Source organism: Tachyglossus aculeatus, chromosome 5, assembly GCF_015852505.1.
Source record: "Tachyglossus aculeatus isolate mTacAcu1 chromosome 5, mTacAcu1.pri, whole genome shotgun sequence".
Taxonomy (NCBI): Eukaryota; Metazoa; Chordata; class Mammalia; order Monotremata; family Tachyglossidae; genus Tachyglossus; species Tachyglossus aculeatus.
In genome coordinates, this window is record NC_052070.1 from 28,956,633 (window position 1) to 28,977,277 (window position 20,645).

A 20,645-nucleotide genomic window follows, 5' to 3' on the forward strand; every position below is an offset into this window, starting at 1 on the left:
ACCTGTCTACATGTTTTCTTTTGTTATCTGTCTCCCCCTTCTAGACTGTGAGCCCGTTGTTGGGTAGGGACCATCTCTCTATGTTGCCGACATGTACTTCCCAAGAGCTTAGTACAGTGCTCTGCACACAGTAAGCGCTCAATAAATGATTGAATGAATGAATGAACAAGACTCCCACAGGGTTTGATAAGAGGGACCTCCTCTGTTTGAGTTTTCTTTGTAATTGTCTTCAGCCCAGACTGTGGGACAGAATGATTTCCATTATGCCTTTGCTACCTCATCTTTTCCAGGAGGCCCCTAGATGTCAAATAAATCCCAGTTTTATTGAACACATGCAAAGGGTGTTGAATTCCATTGAGTCAAACTCTTCAAGATAATGGATGAAGGAAAGCAAAGGAATGAATTGGAATATAGTGTTCTCGGCATTTTTCAGTTCCCTTCCAGAGGGACTCAATGTCATCAATAGTTGAGTCACTAGAGAGGAAGCTGGCTTCACCTCTTCTGGTTTGCAATCCAAAAATCTTTTCTGCTGTTCTTGAGCTTTTAATGACTTTGGTGGAAACTTGAGGCATTTTTGATAAAAATTCTTGGATGGGAATTTTGAAGGGTTAATATGTCATAGTGGAAAATGTGCCAATCCATAGTGGAACTCCTCCAACATTTTACTGGTGATTTTAAATCATTCTTTGGAATAAGGCCAACATTTGTCAGCCTGGCTTGCTCATTCTTTGCTTCATCAAGGAATGGTTGGTTAGCATTGTTCAACTATCAGTTTGTATCTCCTCATATCGTTCATCGATTTTACTTTAACCTTCTGAGGGTCTGCAGAATATAAACCAACAGGAGATATGATGACAGAGTTAATGGGTTGGGTCATGAGAAATTGATTTGGATTCTACTACTGCATCCTATGTTCCCCTAGCTTGGAAATGCTCACAGAAGAGGAGGATGAGGAAAAGGAAAAGGAGAAGGGGGTGGAGAAAAAAGAGAGGGAAGCCAAGGATTTACTATATTCCCGGCACTGCCTAAAGCACTGGAGTAGATACAGTACATTCAGATCACTAAAGAAATTCATTCATTCATTCATTCAGTCGTATTTATTAAGCACTTACTGTTTGCAGAGCACTGTACTAAGTGCTTGGGAAGTACAAGTTGGCAACATATAGAGATGGTCCCTACCCAACAGCGGGCTCACAGTCTAGAAGGGGGAGACAGACAACAAAACAAAACATATTAACAAAATAAAATAAATAGAACAGTAAATATGTACAAGTAAAATAAATAGAGTAATAAACATGTACAGACATATATACAGGTGCTGTGAGGAGGGGAAGGAGGTAGGGTGGGGGGATGGGGAGGGGGAGAGGAAGGAGGGGGCTCAGTCTGGGAAGGCCTCCTGGAGGAGGTGAGCTCTCAGTAGGGCTTTGAAGGGAGGAAGAGAGCTAGTTTGGTGGATGTGCAGAGGGAGGGCATTCCAGGCCAGGGGGAGGACATGGGCCGTGGGTCGACGGTGTGACAGGCGAGAATGAGGCACAGTGAGGAGGTTAGAGGCAGAGGAGCGGAGGGTGCGGTCTGGGCTGTAGAAGGAAAGAAGGGAGGTGAGGTAGGAGGGGGCGAGGTGATGGACAGCCTTGAAGCCAAGAGTGAGGAGTTCTTGCCTCATGCAAAGGTTGATTGGTAGCCACTGGAGATTTTTGAGGAGGGGAGTAACATGCCCAGAGCGTTTCTGCACAAAGATGATCCCAGCAGCAGCATGAACTTTAGACTGAACTGGGGAGAGACAGCAGGATGGGAAATCAGAGAGAAGGCTGATGCAGTAATCCATTCAGGATAGGATGAGAGATTGAACCAGCAGGATAGCGATTTGGATGGAGAGAAAAGGGCAGATCTTGGCGACGTTCCAGGGGTGAGACTGGCAGTTTTTGGTGATGGACTGGATGTGAGGGATAAACAATAGAGCAGAGTCGAGGATGACACCAAGGTTGCGGGCTTGTGAGATGGGAAGGATGGTAGTGCCGTCAGAAATGCCATAAGACTTCAAAGATAACTACATAATCATCATTTTCAAGAAAAATGGGGAGAGAACAAAAAAGCTCCTGAAGAACGTATTCAGCTCCTTTCTCCTTGAATCCCCTGTGTCACACAGAAATCAGTCTCAAGTGGAGGGGGACAGTAATTTAAACCCTGTTTTAATGATCTCTTCCCCCTCCTTGTTTTTAAAGTTCCCCAGAAATGACAAGACCCAGGTACTATACTTTTTTTTATGGTTTAGACTTCAGGAGTTATTTCCTCAAACGTTGGAGTTAAGGAAACATCTTTTTGTGTGTCTTCCTGCACTTTGAAGGTACTTTTCATTAATGGTGGAAATACATATTCACAAGATTATTGTAATGTTTTTGCCATCTTTGAAAATTTATCTCTTTGTGAAGAGAGTGGTTCCAATATTCAACATTCATTTGAATATTTGAACATAGTCAATCTGTTACTAAACTCTGAGTACTACCTTCATAACGTCTTTAAAATGCACCCTTTCCTTTCCATCCAACTACTAATCCAAGCCCTTATCATATCCTGCCATGACTACTGTGTCAGCCTCCTCTATGACCTCCCTGCCTCCTGATTCTTCTCACTTCAGTTCTCATTCACCTCCATATCAAATAGGAACTCTTTACCATCAGCTTTAAAGCACTCGAATATCTCGGTCTCTCCTACTTTTTCCTCTCTGATTTCCCTCTATAACCCAGCCTGCATACTTCACTCTTTTAATGCCATCCTACTCATTATACCTCGGTCTCTTCTTTTTCAGTGCCAACCCCTCCCTCACATTCTTCCTCTGGCCTGGAACTCCCTTCCCCCTTTGTATACAACAGATCAGAACTCTCCCCATTGCCAAAGCCTAATTAAAATTACATCTCCTCCAAGAAGTCTTTCCTAAATCTTCCTCAGCCCCACAGGACTTTTGTACATTTTCACAATTCATTATATTATCAGTTTCTGTAAGCTTCTGATGAGCAGGAAACATGTCTGCCAACTGTGTTGTATTATACTTTCCCAAACAGTTAGTACAGTGCTCAGAATGCAGTGCTCAATAAATACCATTGCTGGATTGATTGGTTGAACTGTATTCTTCAGCAGTGTCATGGTGTTGTGCACAGAGTCAAGGTCACTAGTTTCTTGACATCAGCATACCCTTGGATTTTTTCAGTTTGGCTATCATCACTAGTTATGCCTGTTTCTCAGCTTGTTTTGAAGGTGAGGTCACAGCGTGGCTTAGTGGATAGAGTATTGGCCTGGGAGACAGAAGGACCTGGGTTCTAATCCCAGCTCTGCCCCTTGTCTGCTGTGTGACCTTGGGGAAAGTCACTTCATTTCTCTATGCCTCAGTTCCCTTATCTGTGAAATTGGGATTAAGACTGTGAGCCCCATGTGGGACAGAGACAGTGTCCAACCTCAATAACTGGTATCTACACTAGTGCTTAGAACACATAGTAAGTGCTTAACAAGTAACATAATTATTATTATTAATAAAATATTTTAGGGGTTCCAAACATGAGGAGCAACAAGGGGTGGGTGATATTTTCTCTATTTCCTCTGAGGAATTTTGAAATCGCTGAACCTTTCCATTGAACCAGTCAAGACTGATTTCAGACATATAGTTCTCCCTCTTATGTGGGACCAAAACTGCCATCTCCCCTAGATCACATACACCATTATGAAAAATTGCATATGTATTCAGCAAAGCATACTGAATAGGTGAAATAAACATAGATAGAGCATAGTAAATACAAAGAAAGACAATATGGGCAATGTAGATAATAAACTCAAAAGATAATGAAGGGGGAAATGTCAATCCATTCTCAGAGAGCCACTGCCAATAGAAATAAAATTATGAGAGCATGATATATATCTTTAAGGGGATAATAGCACTAAATGATAATTAGCTTTCAAGGCATTACCTGTTGTCCAGAAGCATTAGAAAAGTATTGGCTACAATTCTATTTAGTCTCTTGTAAAATGTCATACTTTCCAAGCATATGTCCAGGGGTAGTTAATAACTACATCAACAACCTGATTTGGAATGGGGAAATTTCAAGTATCACTCATTCATTGCTACCAAAGAATACAGTGTGCAGGATGGAAATTTGGATGTTACTGAAGTAACTGGGTAATTGTGACCTTTTTAAGGAACCTAATAGGAAGAGACCCCTCTCAGGCTCACACCTGGAGAGTTTCCAGTACTCTGCCAGTCTCAGCTACGGGAGGGAGAGTCAAGCAGAAGTCTGTCCATTACATTCCATTCCTAGCTTGGGCAGTGGCTAGTGAGTGGAAGGTAATCTGCTACAAGTCAAAACTCCCCTATGCTGGGAGAGAGTTGAGGGTGGAGACTCAGACTTACCGTGTGGAGGAAGGCAATGGTAAATCACTTCCATATTTTTATCAAGAAAACTCTATGGATATACTGCCAAAATGATTGCAGATAGGGGTGGGATGTTCTGGGAGAGATGTGTCCATGGACTTGCTTTGGGTCGGAGACAACGCGACAGCATAAGAAAAGACAAGTTACCCCCAAGATTTACAATGAACAAAACTATCAGGATAAATGTATCAACAATGACACTCAAATAACCGCACCCTCCGCTGAGGTTAAGCACTTAGTACAGTTCTCTGCACACAGTAAGTGTTCAGTAAATATCGATTGACTGATGGATTGATTGATTCATTCATTGATTCACTGAAGCAATGTTCATAGCAACCCAAACCTGCCCCTCCTCCTCTTCTCCTCCACATCACCCCCCTTCCTCCATCTACCCTACCCACTTCCCCTCCCCGCAGCACTTGTGTATATTTGTACATATTTATTTTATTAATGATGTGTGCATACAGCTATAATTCTATTTGTTCTGATGGTATTGACACCTGTCTACTTGTTTTGTTTTGTTGTCTGTCTTCCCCTTCTAGACTCTGAGCCCATTGTTGGGTAGGGACCGTCTCTATATGTTGCCAATTTGTACTTTCCAAGTGCTTAGTACAGTGCTGTGCACACAGTAAGCACTCAGTAAATACGATTGATTGAATGAATGAATGAATGAAAGTGGGAGGAGAATGGAGAAACAGCATGGCCTAATGGATAGAGCCTGGTCCTGGGAGTCTGAAGGACCTGGATTCTAATTCTGACTGTGCCCCTTGTCTGCTGTGTGACCTTGGGCAAGTCACTTCACTTCTGTAAAACAGGGATTAAGACTGTGAGCCCTATGTGGGACAGGGACTGTGTCTGACCTGATTAGCTTGTATTTACCCCAGCACTTAGTACAGTGCCTGGCACAAAATACGTGCTTAACAAATACCATAAAAACAAACAAACAAAATAACCAGCCTACCCAAGCAGCTGCTATAATGGGGTACTGAAGTGGGTCACCTATAACTCCAGAGGGTAGGAAAAAAATATTTTTAAGACATAGTGAATTACTGTCTCATGCAAAGGGACTTAGCCGTAGACTTTTGGAAGATACAACAGCAAACAAATTCAGGTGGAAAGATGTCAGGAGAGCAATTGCTCTGCTAGAACAAAGCCTTCAAAAAGATTGTGATATAACAAGGCAGAGTTGAAAACAGAGACAGACCCAATGTGGGACAAACTCACTAACCTAACAACGGTGGAGATAGTGCCTGTCACACATCGGTCATTTCAGCCACAATTTATCACAGTGGTCTAAGCTCTCCTTCAGTTGCATTGTCTTTGAAGACAAAGGATAAAAACAAATTAATAAAATAAAAACCTTAAAAGATGAAAATATAAGCATAGATTATTAGATAATAGTGTTGCCATCATTTCAAAATAATAATAATAATGATCACATTTGTTAAGCGCTTACTATGTGCGAAGCACTATTCTAAGCGCTGGGGGGGCAGTACAAGGCTATCAGGTTGTCCCAGGTGGGGCTCACAGTCTCAATTCCCATTTTACAGATGAAGGAACTGAGGCTCAGAGAAGTAAAGTGACTTGCCCAAGGTCACACAGCAAACTTGTGGTGGAGCTGGGATTAGAACCCGTGACCTCTGACTCCCAAGCCCTTGCTCTTTCCACTGAGCCATGCTGCTCCTCAATAGTGTGTATGTCTATGTCTACAGTGTGTATGTCTATAGTGAACAGCTGAACTTTCCCCAAACCGGGTGAACATTACATAGGCTTAATATTAAGACTTAGTCATCACAAATAGCCATGATGATGAACTTCTTGAGGGAATATATTGTGTCTTCTATTTCAGTTGTATATCCCTAAGCACTGAATAGAGTGTTCTGCACACAGTGGATATTTACTGTATATTGCTGTAGATTATAATATTGATGAAAGTAAACACTCTGACATTAATGCTTGTAGATGAATGTAGTTGTTCAAATGACTAATGTATGATTACTTAGTAATATAATGATAATAATAATACTTTCTAAACACTTACTGTGCCCCAAGCATTGTTCTAACACTGGGGTAGATACAAGTTAATCAGGTTGGACACAGTCCCTGCCTCACTTGGGGCTCACAGTCTAAGTAGGAGGAAGAACAGGTATTGACTCCCCATTTCACAGTTGAGGAAACTGAGGCAAAGAGAAGTAAATGACTTGTCCATTGTCTCACAGTATTCAAATTTATTCATTCAATCGTATTTATTGAGTGCTTACTGTGTGCAGAGCACTGTATTAAGCGCTTGACAATGATGATGATAATGATGATGGTATTTGTTAAGCACTTACTATGTGCAAAGCACTGTTCTAAGCGCTGGGGGGATACAAGGTGATCAGGTTGTCCCACATGGGGCTCACAATTTTAATCCCCATTTTACAGATGAGGTAACTGAGGCACAGAGAAGTTAAGCGACTTGCCCAAAGTCACACAGCCGCTAAGTGGCGGAGCCAGGATTAGAACACATGACCTCTGATTCCCATGCCCAGGCTCTTTCCACTGAGCCATGCTGCTTCTCTTGACAGAACCAAGATCAAAACCCAGGTCCTTAAACTCCCAGGCTCATGCTTTTTTCAATAGGCCACATGACTTGTGAAAAGTTTTTTTTCCAGCTTTCAAAAATACACTGAACGATTAGTCAGTTATCCCTATTTTATTTTTAGCAAAAGTCTGGATTATGAGTCGTATTCTTTGCAGTTATGGCATTAAGAGCTTACTAATTGCTAAACTCTGGGACAATAAAAGGTAATGAGTTTGGATCTACTCCCTGTTTTATGTGTGGCTCCCAGGCTATCTAATTTCCATTTTACAAATGAGGAAAATGAGGCCCAGGGAGATTAAGCCAGGGACAGGGCTGGGACTAGCACCCTTTCCTCCTGACACCTAGGCCTGAGTTTGACAGTAGATACTATGTCTTCTATTTCAATTGTACATTCCTAAAGGGATTTAGAGGGAGCTAAAATAGAAGATATCTAGAAGACACCTCCTCTGGTAAGAAATGTCCAATTCACATCACCCTTGAAAATAGTTTTCCAGAACTCTTTGCCCCAAAACAGTGGCACCCATTAATGTCAGTCCAATTCAGTTAACTGTGTTTTTGGCCTCTTGGAAATGATATTTTAAACGGTCCTTAGTTTAATTATGCATTTTCTATGGAATTTCTATTTTTTGTTTGTTTCTTAATGCCTACCAATTTGGTTGTAATGAGAGTGATAGCTTTTGGGGTCCTCTTTTTAGCATTAGAAATGCTAACCATCTCATGAGTTGAGAGAGCTGGGAGATCTTTAATCCAAAAAGTTATGGATTGGATTATTGGTGTCCATCCAACTGAATGTACTTGTCAGCCCGTTTTTTAGGTGGAAATAAGCATCCTTGCTGTTTTCTTGATTAAAGCCAGCTAGAGTCCCAGCAAGTCATAGCTGTTCTCCCCAACTGATTTTGTACTGGTCTGGCAGGATCTCTCCTTGAGCACTGATTGAGACATAGATTATTTGGGAAAAAATTAAGTTTCAGTTCAAATCAATACACTGTAATTATGTTATTTTTTGATCACAGATATAGTTACTATTAATTATGGCTTGCCTCTCCCTCCACAACTCTTTCCTTTAGAAGTAGAAAATAAACACCCAATCAATATTTTTGCCTTTTGAGTGTCTATTTTTTTTGAAGGTAGGTATACTAAGTCTCTTCGGAATCACATTTATTAGTGATTCTGTTTCCATTATTTCATGTTTTTTAGCAGACACACTTTATTCCTTTCAACTTACAACATTCAATAAGCTTTAATCCTCGTGTTTGATGTTTAGATACAAGACAAATTCTGGTTGGAAAACATGACTCTTTATAATGAACGAATGAATTAATGAAAGAATCAAACTCCAAAAGGATCTGCAAACAGCCCAATTTTAAGTATTTCACAGTTTCATAATTTGCTCACTGCAATGACACATTTTGTAAATGAAGACATATTCTAAATGAGAAATTTTGAGTGGAAAAGGGAAAAATATTCTCACCACTGTTCATCTACCTGCTGCTTTGTTAAACATCTAAAGAGATTATCAATGTGTCTGAGGCTACTAAACCAGGGACCTGTTTACTATACTGTAAAGACAGCTCGTTGGAGGCAGGGAATGTATCTGGTATATTGTTAAATTATACTCTCCCAAGTGCTTAGTACAGTACTCTGCATACAGTAAATGCTCAATAAATAGGATACGCTGACTGACTGAGAAGATATAGAGAGCAATGGTCCGTTGGATGTGAAAGGGGAGAGAGTTCCAGGGAGGAGGGAGGGATGAGGAAGAGATCCATAGTATGGGGGCTAGGATGTGCATTCATTCATTCAGTCATATTTATTGAGCCCTTACTGTGTGCAGAACACTGTACTAAGTGCTTGGGAAGTACAGGTTGTCAACATACAGAGACAGTCCCTGCCCAACAACGGGCTCACAGTTTAGAAGGGGGAGACAGACAACAAAACAAAACATGTAGACAGGTGTCCAGTCATCAGAACAAATATAATTAAAGCTAAATGCACATCCTTAACAAAATAAATAGAACAATAAATATGTAAAAGTAAAATAAATGTGGGTTGGGTAAAACAATGCATGTGAGCTGGGGTGTAATAGGAAACATTTGAGGTAAATAGGATAAGTAGGATGGAGAGAGCTGGTTGAGTGTGCCAAAACGAGATGACCAGTATTTCTCTTTTTACCCTTATGAAGGGATGTCAGAAGATTTTGAAGATATGAAGAACTAAGGTCTGGTGGCTTTAAATAGGGAGGGAGTTTCAGGAACAAGGGAGGGATTGAGCTGAAGGCTGGTGGTGGGAGAGAAGAGAACATATACAGTGAGTTGGTTAGTTGGAGAGGAGAGGAGAGGGTGAGGTGGGTGTAGCTAGAGAAGAGTGTGGTTAAGTTAGAGGGAGGGAGCTGATGGACAGAGTACCTTAGCACTAAGAAAAATTACAATTGTGGTATTTGTTAAGCACTCACTATGTGCTTAACAGAAGCAGTGTGGCTTAGTGGAAAGAGCTTGGGTTCAGGAGTCAGAGGTCATGGGTTCTAATTCTGACTCTGCCACTTGTCAGCTGTGTGATGGGGTAAGTCACTTAACTTCTCTGTGCCTCAGTTACCTCATCTGTAAAATAGGGGTTAAGACTGTGAGCCCCACGTGGGACAACCTGATAACCTTGTACACACCCCAGCACTTAGAATAGTGCTTGGCACATAGTAAGTGCTTAACAAATGCTATCATTATTATTATTATTATTATTACTATTATGTGCCAGGCACTGAACTAAGTATTAGGGTGGATACAAGCAAAACAGGCTGGACACAGTCCCTGTCCCACAAGGGGCTCAGAGTCTCAATCCTCATTTTACAGATGAGGAAAACTGAGAAACAGAAAAGTGAAGATACTTGTCCAAGGTGACACAGAAGACAGGTGGTGGACCCAGGATTAGAACCCAGGTCCTACTTACTCCCAGGCCCGAACCCTATCCACTAGGCTACTAGGAAGCAAGGACAACTGGGAAGGTGCTGATATAGTAATCTATTTAGGATATAATGAATATCTACATCAGGTCGGTGGTCTTTGGGATGGAGGGATATAGGTAGACCCGACCTCACACTGAAGTTTCTTGGGCATACTAAAACGGGGCAGCCTGATTTTGCCTAGGTGAGGTGAAGATTTAAAATATTTCTAATACCAATAATGGTATTTGTTCAACTCTTACTATGTGCCAAGAACTGTCCTAAGCACTGGAATAGATACAAGATTATTATGCTGGACACAGTCCCTGATGCACATGGGGCTCACAGTCTAAGTAGCAGGGAGAACAGGTACTGAATCTCCATTTTACAGATGAGGAAACTGAGGCACAGAGAAGGTAATTGATGTGCTCAAGGTTATCAAGCAGTGAGGTAGAAGAACAGGGATTAGAACTCAGGTCCTCTGACACCCATATCTGTGCTCTTTCCCCCAAATTATGCTGATAGAGTGCTGATAATATGCTCCTAATCCATTCCATGCATAATCCAAACCATCCAAAGGGAAAACTTTGTAGCAGATTACTAGCACTGTTTATCCAAGAAGCAGCATGGCTCAGTGGGAAGCAGCATGGCTCAGTGGAAAGAGTAAGGGCTTTGGAGTCAGAGGTCATGGGTTCAAATTCCGGCTCCACCAACTGTCAGCTGTGTGACTTTGGGCAAGTCACTTAACTTCTCTGTGCCTCAGTTATCTGTAAAATAGGGATTAAAACTGTGAGCCCCCCGTGGGACAACCTGTTCACCATGTAACCTCCCCGGTGCTTAGAACAGTGCTTTGCATATAGTAAGTGCTTAACAAATACCATTATTATTATTATTATTATTATTATTATTATTATTATTATTATTATTATTATTATTATTCCCATCCAAAGACAGACACAAGATCCAGAGTAATTCTGCCTAGGACAGTGAATCACCCTAAGAGGAAATTGTATCTGACTTCCCCTGAGAAACCCTATTGATACTATTAGATGTTGAAAGTCCCAATTAATATGATTGGGGAATTGTCCAATTATTTAACCAAAACCTGGGTTTCCAGAATTTTTTTTTGTTTATGTATGTTCTTTCTCAAGGGCCAATAGAGAGGAGGCGCCTAGATGTTTTTGTCCTAAATTACTGCCTTCACTTCCTCGTTAGGACTGGTTCACAGACCTCCTGGGTGTAAGCTTATTATGGGCTGGGAATGTACCTGCTAATTCCATTTTATAGTACTCTCCCAAGCACTTAGCCCAATGCTCTGCACAGAGTAAGTGCTCAATAGATACCATTGATTAATTGATTGTTCAGGATAGTAGTGGCTAATGTATTCCTTTTTTCTTTGAAAGGAACTGGTAGAACTTCAATATGCCTACTACAAGCTAAACAAGAAATATCAGGATGAAATGGCAGAACTGATTCATGCAAACAACAGAGTGGACCAGCGAGAGGCAGATGTGAAGAAACTGAGAGTTCGTGTGGAGGAGCTGAAGAAGGGACTTAGTCAGACAGAAGATGAGGTATTTGTTGACTGAACTGACGGAGGACTCACTCATCATTTCTCCAATGGGATGGGCTGGCAGAATATATACTAATTAGGGAGGGCAGCTTGGCCAAGTGGAAAGATTCTGGGCCTGGGAATTAGAAGACAAAGGTTCTAATCTTGGCTCTGCCACTTGACTACTGTGTGACCTGAGGTAAATCACTTTACTGCTCTGTGCCTCATTATTTTCAATTGTAAAATGGGGATTCAATACTTGTTCTCCCCTACTTTTTTTAATGCACTTGTGGTATTTGTTAAGTGCTTTCTATGTGCCAGGCACAATTCTAAGTGCTGAGGTAGATATAAGGTAATCAGGTTAGACACAGTCCTTGTCCCTCATGGGGCTCACAGTCTTCATCCACATTTTATTGATGAAGTAACTTAGGCCCTGAGAAGTGATTTGCCCAAGGTCACACAGCAGACAAGTAATGGAGCAGGGATTAGGACTCAGGTCCTTCTGACTCCCAAGCCCATGCTCTATCCACTAGGCCATGCTTATTCTTAAACTTGAGCCCTATATGTGACAGGGATTCCATCCTATCTGACTGATTTGTGTCTATCCCAGTGCTTAGAACAGTGCTTGACACCTACCAAGTGCTTAACAAAGACCATAATTACTATAGTTAAATGGTTAAAAGCATAATTCCCAAGGCCAAACCAAACCCAAAGTACAGTAACTGGCTTCCTTGAGGTCCAGAGGACAGTAGAGGTAATGGGATAATAGTTGTATGATTTGGGGTTCAAACAATGGATGGGTGGAAATTTAACGTGTGCAGCCACTATAGATCAATCAATTAATTATTGGTATTTACTGGGCATTTACTATGTGCAGTGTACTATACTAAGGACTTTGGAGAATACAATACAACAGAGTTGGCAGACATTTTCCTTGCCCCTTGAGGGGAATGGAAGGAAGGAGATGGGGTTATAACTGGAGGGAGCCACGGGGTCCAGGGAGGGGCTTTTTAGCATAGGGGTTAGGTAAGCATGTTTGAAAGCAGTGGGGAGAAAGTCATTGGGAAATGAACAGTTGAAAAGGGCAGGCAAGGAGGGAAGAAGGAAGAAGGCAAATGTTTTAAATAGGTATGAAGGGATGGGGTCAGAAGCACAGGTGGAGGGGGTAGATTTAGACAGGAGGTGAGAGATATCATCTTGAGTTAATGCAGGGAATATAGGGAGAGTTGAAGAAGGTGGAGAAGGAGCTGGGACTAGAGAGGAGCTGGGGAGATTTTAGGGAGGTCACGTCTGATGGTTTCAATTTTGTTGATGAAGTCTGTGGACAGGTCATTAGGGGAAAGGAATGGTTCGGTGAAAGGGACAGAAGTTTTAAGGAGGGAATTAAATATCTGTAACAGCTAGCGGGAGCATTGGATATGGGAGTGAATTAAGGAGGGGAAGTATTGTTGTAGGGAAGAGGAGATGGCCAAATTGAAGCAGATAAGAATGAATTTAAAGTGGACAAGGTCAGAGAGATGTAGAAGGGTAAGTTTTGTTGTAGGGAAGAGGAGATGGCCAAATTGAAGCAGATAAGAATGAATTTAAGGTGGACAAGGTCAGAGAGATGTCTGGATTTCCTCCAACAGCACTCCACAGCTCAGACACAGGAGAGGAGGAAATGTGCTGTGGAGGTGATCCAGGGTTGTGGACTAGTAATAAGCGGGACAGGGGAGCAAGAGAATTGAGATCAGTAGAGAGGGTGGTGTTGAGAACTTCAATTTGTGTGTCAAAGAAGGTAGTTTGGGTTTGGAGACTAAATAGGTTAGAATGGCTGCAGAATATCAGAAGGTGTCAAAAGAATGGAGGTCTCTGTAGGGGAACAGGACAGATTTGTTGGGGGTGGGTGTATGGGAAAGAGAGCAGGTGAGGAGGTTTTGGTCTGATAGAGAAATTTCAGAATGGATGAGGGTAGAGATTGTAAAGTGACTAGAGATTATAAGTGTGTGCCCAAGTAGGTGAGTGTGTGAGGTGCGGTGGAGCAATAGGTCGCTGAAGTAGAGGAGTGAGAGAGGTTGATGGTGGAAGGATCACCGGGGACATCCATGTGGATATTGAAGTCCACAGGGATCAATGTGGGGATGGAGAATGAGAGAAGGAATGTGAGAAAGGGGTCAAAATGGTTTAGAAAATTGGAGGAGGGGCTTGGTGGGCGGTAGATGATGGTGAATAGTAATTGGAGTTTGTTGTAGAGGCAGGTGATATGGGCCTCAAAGGAGGGGAAAGAGAGGGATCGCGGAGGTGGGATTCATTCATTCATTCAATCGTATTTATCGAGTGCTTACTGTGTGCAGAGCACTGTACTAAGCACTTGGAAAGTACAATTTGGCAACAAATAGAGACAATCCCTACCCAACAACGGGCTCACAGTCTAGAAGAGGGGAGAAAGACACCAAAACAAAACAAATAGACAGGCATCAATAGCATCAATATAAATAAATAGAATTATAGATATATACACATCATTAATAAAATAAATAGAATAATAAATATGCACATATATACACAAGTGTCGTGCGGGGTGGGGGTAGAGCAGAGGGAGGGAATTGGGACAATGGGGAGGGGAGGAGGAGCAGAGAAAAAGGGGGCTCAGTCTCGGAATGGAAGAAAGTGGCACTGGGGAGAGAGAAGGAGGTCGATCCTCCCCCTTTCCCAGCAGTCTAGGGGAATGGGTGAAGATGAGTCCCCCTCACAACTGAGGCTATGAGGAGGGCCTGGGGGTGGGCACGGGGTGAGGTGAAGGAAGGGGTTGAATGGGAGTGAGCTGGCAGGAGTGGTGCAGAGGGAAGGGGAAGCAGGGGAGCTCTGGGCCTGGATGATAGGGGTGGGGTACGGGAGAGGGATGGAGAGGGATTGGAGGGAATTATCTGAGGGGTTCAAAGACCTGCTCATAGCTCTTCCTCCCATTAGCAAAATAGAGGTGAGACTCTATTATCAAATTAGATGCTTGATCAATCCATCAGTTAAAGATGTGTTGTTATTTACTAAGGGTCACACATCTCTTCAGGATCGGACTAGGATTTTTTTAAAAACCTACATGTTCTAGTGTTGAACCCCAGTGAGAATAGGAGAGAGTAATAGTAATGATTGTATATATTAGGCCCTTTCTCTGTGCAAAACATTGGACCAAGTGTTGGGAGAGAATACCAAGGTCAAAATTAGACACAGTCCCTGAACTTCAGGAGACTCCCAATCACGAACAGCAGTGTGGCCAAATGGATAGACCCTGGGCCTAGGAGTCAGAAGGACCTGGGTTTTATTTCTGAGTCTGTCACTTGACTGCTGTGTGAGCTTGGGCAAGTCACTTCACTTCTCTGGGCTTCAGTTACCTCATCTGTAAAGTGGGAATTAAGACTGTGAGCGCTATGTGGGATAGGGACTATGTCCAACCCCATTAGCTTGTGTCTACCCCAGCACTTAGTAGAATGTCTGGCACATAGTAAACACTTAACAAATGCCATCATTATTATTATTATCATTATTATTATTCAGTAAAAAGGGGGGAGTAGGAACCGGCAAAATAAGGATAAGGAGAGATGGAATAAAACACAAAAACAACATAAAGACAAAACTAAAGCTCAGTAGGGTACTGTAGCTAGAGGAGCAGATTCCAGCCTCCTTGCTGCTCAGAATCCACAGTCCCGACCACAACTACGGTAACCGGTCCAGCAGGGAATATCATAATAGGTAGAGCATGGGCCTGGGAGCTAGAAGATCCAGGGTTGTAGTCCCGGCTCCACCACTTGTCTGCTGGGGGACCATGGGCAAATCATTTCACTTCTCTGAGCCTCAGTTACCTCATCTGTCAAATGGGGATTGAGACCATGAGCCCCATGCGAGACAGGGAGTGAATCCAACTTGACTTGCTTGTGTCCTCTCTGGCAATTCGTACAGTGCCTGGCACATAATAAACGCTTAACAAATACCATCATTGTTATTATGATGATGATGATGATGATTGTGGAGGTGGGGCCGGGCTGCATTTGCTACTGTCCATATTGCAGGTGTGCTGTAGGGCAAGTCGGGGATGGAGGTTCCTCAGTGCATCAGAGAAGAGTTTGGTCCAAGGGTCTGACTGAGTGTTGGGTTGCAGGAGGAAGGACCAAGATGCTGGAAGCGGGTTTTCTCAGGCTCCCATGTAGCCTTAGATTCTCTCCAGGGAGATTGTTTTATTTAATAATAATAATAATAATAATGGCATTTATTAAGCGTATACTATGTGCAAAGCACTATTCTAAGCACTGGAGAGGTTGCAAGGTGATCAGGTTGTCCCACATGGGGCTCACAGTCTTCATCTCCATTTTACAGATGAGGGAACTGAGGCCCAGAGAAGTGAAGCGACTTGCCCAAAGTCACACAACTGACAATTTGCAGAGCTGGGATTTGAACCCATGACCTATGACTCCAAAGCCTGTGCTCTTTCCACTGAGCCATGCTGCTTCTCTTTTATTTGTTTTCTGTTATTGTTTTTTATTTGTTAAGCGCCTACTATGTGTCAATCACTGTTCTAATCACTGGGGTAGGGGTAAGTTAAGTTGAACACAGTCTCTGCCCCACATGAGGCAGAAGCAGCATGGCTCAGTAGAAAGAGCATGGGCTTCAGAGTCAGAGGTCATGGGTTCTAATCCTTACTCTGCCACTTGTCAGCTGTGTGACCTTGGGCAAGTCACTTAACTTCTCTGTGTCTCAGGTACCTCATCTGTAAAATGGGGATTAAGACTGTGAGCCCCACGTGGGACAACCTGATCACCTTGTATCCCCAGAGCTTAGAACAATGCTTTGCACATAGTAAGCGCTTAACAAATACCGTCATTATTATGAGGCTCACAGTCTAAGTAGGAGCGAGAACGGGTATTTAATCCTCACTTTACAGTTGAGGAAACTGTGGCACAGAGAAGTTAAGTGACTTACCTAAGGTCAACAGCAAATAATTGACAGAGGCAGGATTAGAACCCAGGTCCCCCTGACTTCCATGTTTGTGCTTTTTTCACTAGACCATGCCGCTTCTCTTCTTGTTTTGTCTTATGCCTTCAAGTCATTTCCAACCCTTAGTGACACCACAGATACATCTCCCCCAGAACACCTAGCTCTCCATCTGCAATCATTCTGGTAGTGTATCCATAGAGTTTTCTTGGTAAAAATATGGAAGTGGTTTATCATTGCCTCTTTCCACACAGTAAACCTGAACCTCTGCCCTCAACTCTCTCCCACACTGCTGCTTCCATGCAAGGGTGAGTTTTGACTTGTAGCAGATTGCCTTCCACTGGGCAAGCTAGGAATGGAATGGACATGCCTCTGCTTGACTCTCCCTCCCGTACCCAAGACTGGTAGAGTACTGGAAAGTCTCCAGGTGCGACCCTGAGCAGGGGTACTTCTCTTCACATTTGGGATATTTCCCCCTGGATCTAGGATCTGGATTGGGTTAAGAGCAGGAAAAACTGCCTCAAAGTTAGGGACAGATATATTAAGGTGAACAATTAGGGAACACATAAGAGGAGGAGGAAAAAGAGGAGACAAAAGTTTATTTATTAAGCTCTTGTTGGCGTGATGCACTGAACTTGGTGTTTTGAAAGTACAGAACAATGAAATGATAGGTTTCTTGCCTACAAGGAGCATACACTCTAATGGGGGAGAGAAGCATAAAATGTTTACAACTAGAGATGAAAAACAAATTAAGTGTGTACATATGTCCACATGATACTAAGGAGGGTTGCAAAACTAAAGAGAGAATAGGCAGGCAGAGGGGAATCAGTCAATTAATAGAATGTATTGAGCACCTACTCAGTGCATTGCATTGCATTTTATTACACTTGGGCAAGCATAATAAAGGTAGAGGGCACAGTCTTTGCTGTCATAGACTACAAAGTAGCTGGGGTGAAAGACACAAAATAATTACAGATTGAAGGAAAAGGGAATAGAAATGTAGATATTTAGATGAGTGCCCAAAGAGTGGAATATGTAAAAGTCACTAAGCACAGAAGTGCTATAAGTGCAGAGGTGGTTTAGAAGTCCTGAAGTTGTAGTGGAGTTGATGTGACCTGGGGAAAAGGTCACTGGACTGTGAAAGAATTGCAAACTAAAACCGATGTGATTTTTTTATAATCTTCTTGATCCTCTCCAGTCCCACCCTCCTCTATTACCTCTCCAACACTCACCAACCCTGCCATCCTTCCCAGCAGTATCTCAAGAGGAATTCCCCACCTTCTCTCAAAGTCAACCCTCTCTGCTTGCTATTCATACCCTACTAAAACATTTACACCCTATTTTTCTCCCTACGTGACTGTCATTTTCTACTGCTCATTCTCCAGTCGGTCCTTCCCCACTGCTTTCAAACATGTCCAGGTATCCCCATCTGATTATGCCCTTCCCTTGTTCCCTCTACATCCCCCAGTTATTGCCCCATCTTCCTCCTGCCTTCCCAAACTCCTGGAGCGAGTCATTTACACCCACTATTTCCACCTTCTCTTCTCAAATTCTCTCATTGACTCTCTGCTATCTGGCTTCTGCCCCCTCCACTCCATTAAAACTTTGCTCTCCCAAATCACCAATCAATCAGTAGTGTTTATTGAGTTCTTACTGTGAGCAAAGCACTGTGCTAAGTCATTGTGAGAGTACAGTGCAATGAAATTAGTACATGTGATCCCTCTCCCTGCTACGAATCCATTGTTCACTCTGCATCCTGGATCATTTTCCTATCACAGTAAATTGGCACACATCTCCCCACTCAGAAACCATCAGTGGTTGTCCATCTGTCTCTGCATCAAACAAAAAAAAATTCCATTGGCGTAAAGACACTTAATCAGTCTTACCCCATCTACCTACCCTTGTTCCTCTCTCACCCAGTCCACCTTGCTCTTATAAAACCATCAAAATTACCATGCCTCAATCTTGTGTCTCTTGTCCTAGGCCCCTTGTTCACCTCACCCTTCCTGCTTGGAACTCCCTCCCCCTTCAAATCTGATGGACCATCACTCTCCCCACCTTCAAAGCTCTAATAAAATCATATCTCCTCCAAGAAACTGCTCTGACTAACCTCATATCACCCCTCCTTATCCTCTTTCCCTTCCTGCATCTCCCCCTACATTATGATGTTGCCTATATACTGAGATCTGGACTCCCTGAGCACTTCATTACCCTACCACCACAACATTTATGTACGTAGCTTTATATCTGGCTCTTTCCCTTACCTATAATTTATTTTAATATCTGCCTCCATAACCAGACCGCAAGTTCCTTGAGGGCAGGAATCATATCTACCAATTTTATTGTACTATACTCTACCAAACACATTGTACAGTGCCCTGCATGCAGCAAGCACTCCATAAATTTGGTTGCCTGTCTGATAATAATCAACAAAAATTGAATAGAAATAATCAATAGAAATTGGCCAACCCTGCTCCTTCTCTCCCATCTCGCTGGCTGTCCAGATCTGCATTTCCTCTTCCCCATGCTCCCCATCCTGATCAGCTACGGCACTTGTGTAAACACCCTAGAATATCGGAAAGCTCATCAGCAACCCGGGGCTGCTCAGAATACCTAGTTCCATCCCAGGGCTCATTATCAGAGTAATGAGGGCTGATGCACATTAGAAAGTGGCTGCCTCAGTCAGTCAGTCAGTCATTCGTTCATATTTATTGAGTGCTCACTGTGTGCAGAGTACTGTACTAAGCCCTTGGGAGAGTAGAACAAAACAGTAAACAGACATATTCCCTGCCCACAAGAAGCTTACAGTCTAGAGCGGGAGATAGATATTAACATCAGTAAATTTAGTCAGAAGTCAGAAGGGGAGTCTGAGGTAACGGAGTTCTGGGAGCGCAACACAGTGTGGCTCTAGAGCACATGTGGGTGAGGCCAGGGATTCCCCTGGGACAGTGCTCTTAGTTTGCATCCACATCCTGTGGTGTCATTCATAGACATTTCTGAAGGGAAATCAAAGATAACTTCCCTGTCACAGCTGTGTCACGGCTATATGGCTAAGAACTCCTTTGTCTCTATCCCTTCCTTCCTCTCCCCCTCGTCCCCCTCTCCATCCCCCCATCTTACCTCCTTCCCTTCCCCACAGCACCTGTATATATGTATATATGCTTGTACATATTTATTACTCTATTGATTTATTTATTTATCTTGTACAAATCTATTCTATTTATTTTATTTTGTTAGTATGTTTGGTTTTGTTCTCTGTCTCCCCCTTCTAGACTGTGAGCCCACTGTTGGGTAGGGACTGTCTCTATATGTTGCCAACTTGTAATTCCCAAGCGCTTAGTACAGTGCTCTGCACACAGTAAGCACTCAATAAATACATTTGATTGATTGATTGATTGATCCCCGGGACTCCCCAGATCCTGGAAAAAGGATGCTAATCAAAACTCTAATGCTTGAAACCTAGGGGAATGTCTTCCTGACTCAGCAGCTTCAGCTGTCTTCCACACAACAGTTAGGGTATTTATTAAGCACTTATTAATAATAATAGTATTTGTTAAGTGCTTACCATGTGCCAAGCACTGTTCTAAACACTGTGTGGGGGGGAAATACAAGGTAATCAGGTTGTCCCAGGAGGAGCTCACAGTCTTAATCCCCATTTTACAGATGAATTAACAGGCACAGAGAAGTTAAGTGACTTGCCCAAAGTCACACAGCTGACAAGTGGCGGAGCAGGGATTAGAACCCATGACCTCTGACTCCTAAGTCTGTGCTCTTTCCACTGAGCCATGCTGCTTTATGTGCTACATCCTGAGATAGAAAGAAGGGCTCAGAATTCATCCTATCCTCCATTTTTCAGTTGAAGAAACCGAGGCCCAGAGAGGTTTTGTGAAGCTCCTAAGGTCACACAGCAGGCTAGTGGCATAGTTGGGACTAGAACTCACTCCTCTTCTTCCATTCCCTTCTGCATCACCCTGACTGGTTCTCTCTCTTCTTCCCCCCTCTCAGCCCCACAACACTTATATACATATCTGTAATTTTATTTATTTGTATTGATGTCTGTCTCCCCACCCTCTAGACTGGAAGCTCGTTGTGGGTGGGAAATGTGTCAATTTATTGTTGTATTGTACTGTCCCAAGTGCTTAGTACAGTGCTCTGCACACAGCAAGCGCTCAATAAATACAACTAAATGACTGAACCC

At 42.7% G+C, this 20,645-nt stretch overlaps 1 protein-coding gene and 1 non-coding gene across 2 annotated transcripts in view; both read left to right on the plus strand.

The window, feature by feature from the left end:
• Nucleotides 1-20,645, plus strand: part of CCDC102B (coiled-coil domain containing 102B) — a 567,334-nt gene that overhangs the window by 336,297 nt on the left and 210,392 nt on the right. The window contains exon 7 of the mRNA XM_038746894.1: nucleotides 11,337-11,507. Coding sequence (XP_038602822.1) covers nucleotides 11,337-11,507 — 171 coding nt within the window. The remainder of the gene's footprint in view (nucleotides 1-11,336; nucleotides 11,508-20,645) is intronic.
• Nucleotides 4,204-4,346, plus strand: LOC119929207. Its single transcript, XR_005451343.1, has one exon. It is a non-coding gene; the product is annotated as a small nucleolar RNA SNORA7 (small nucleolar RNA).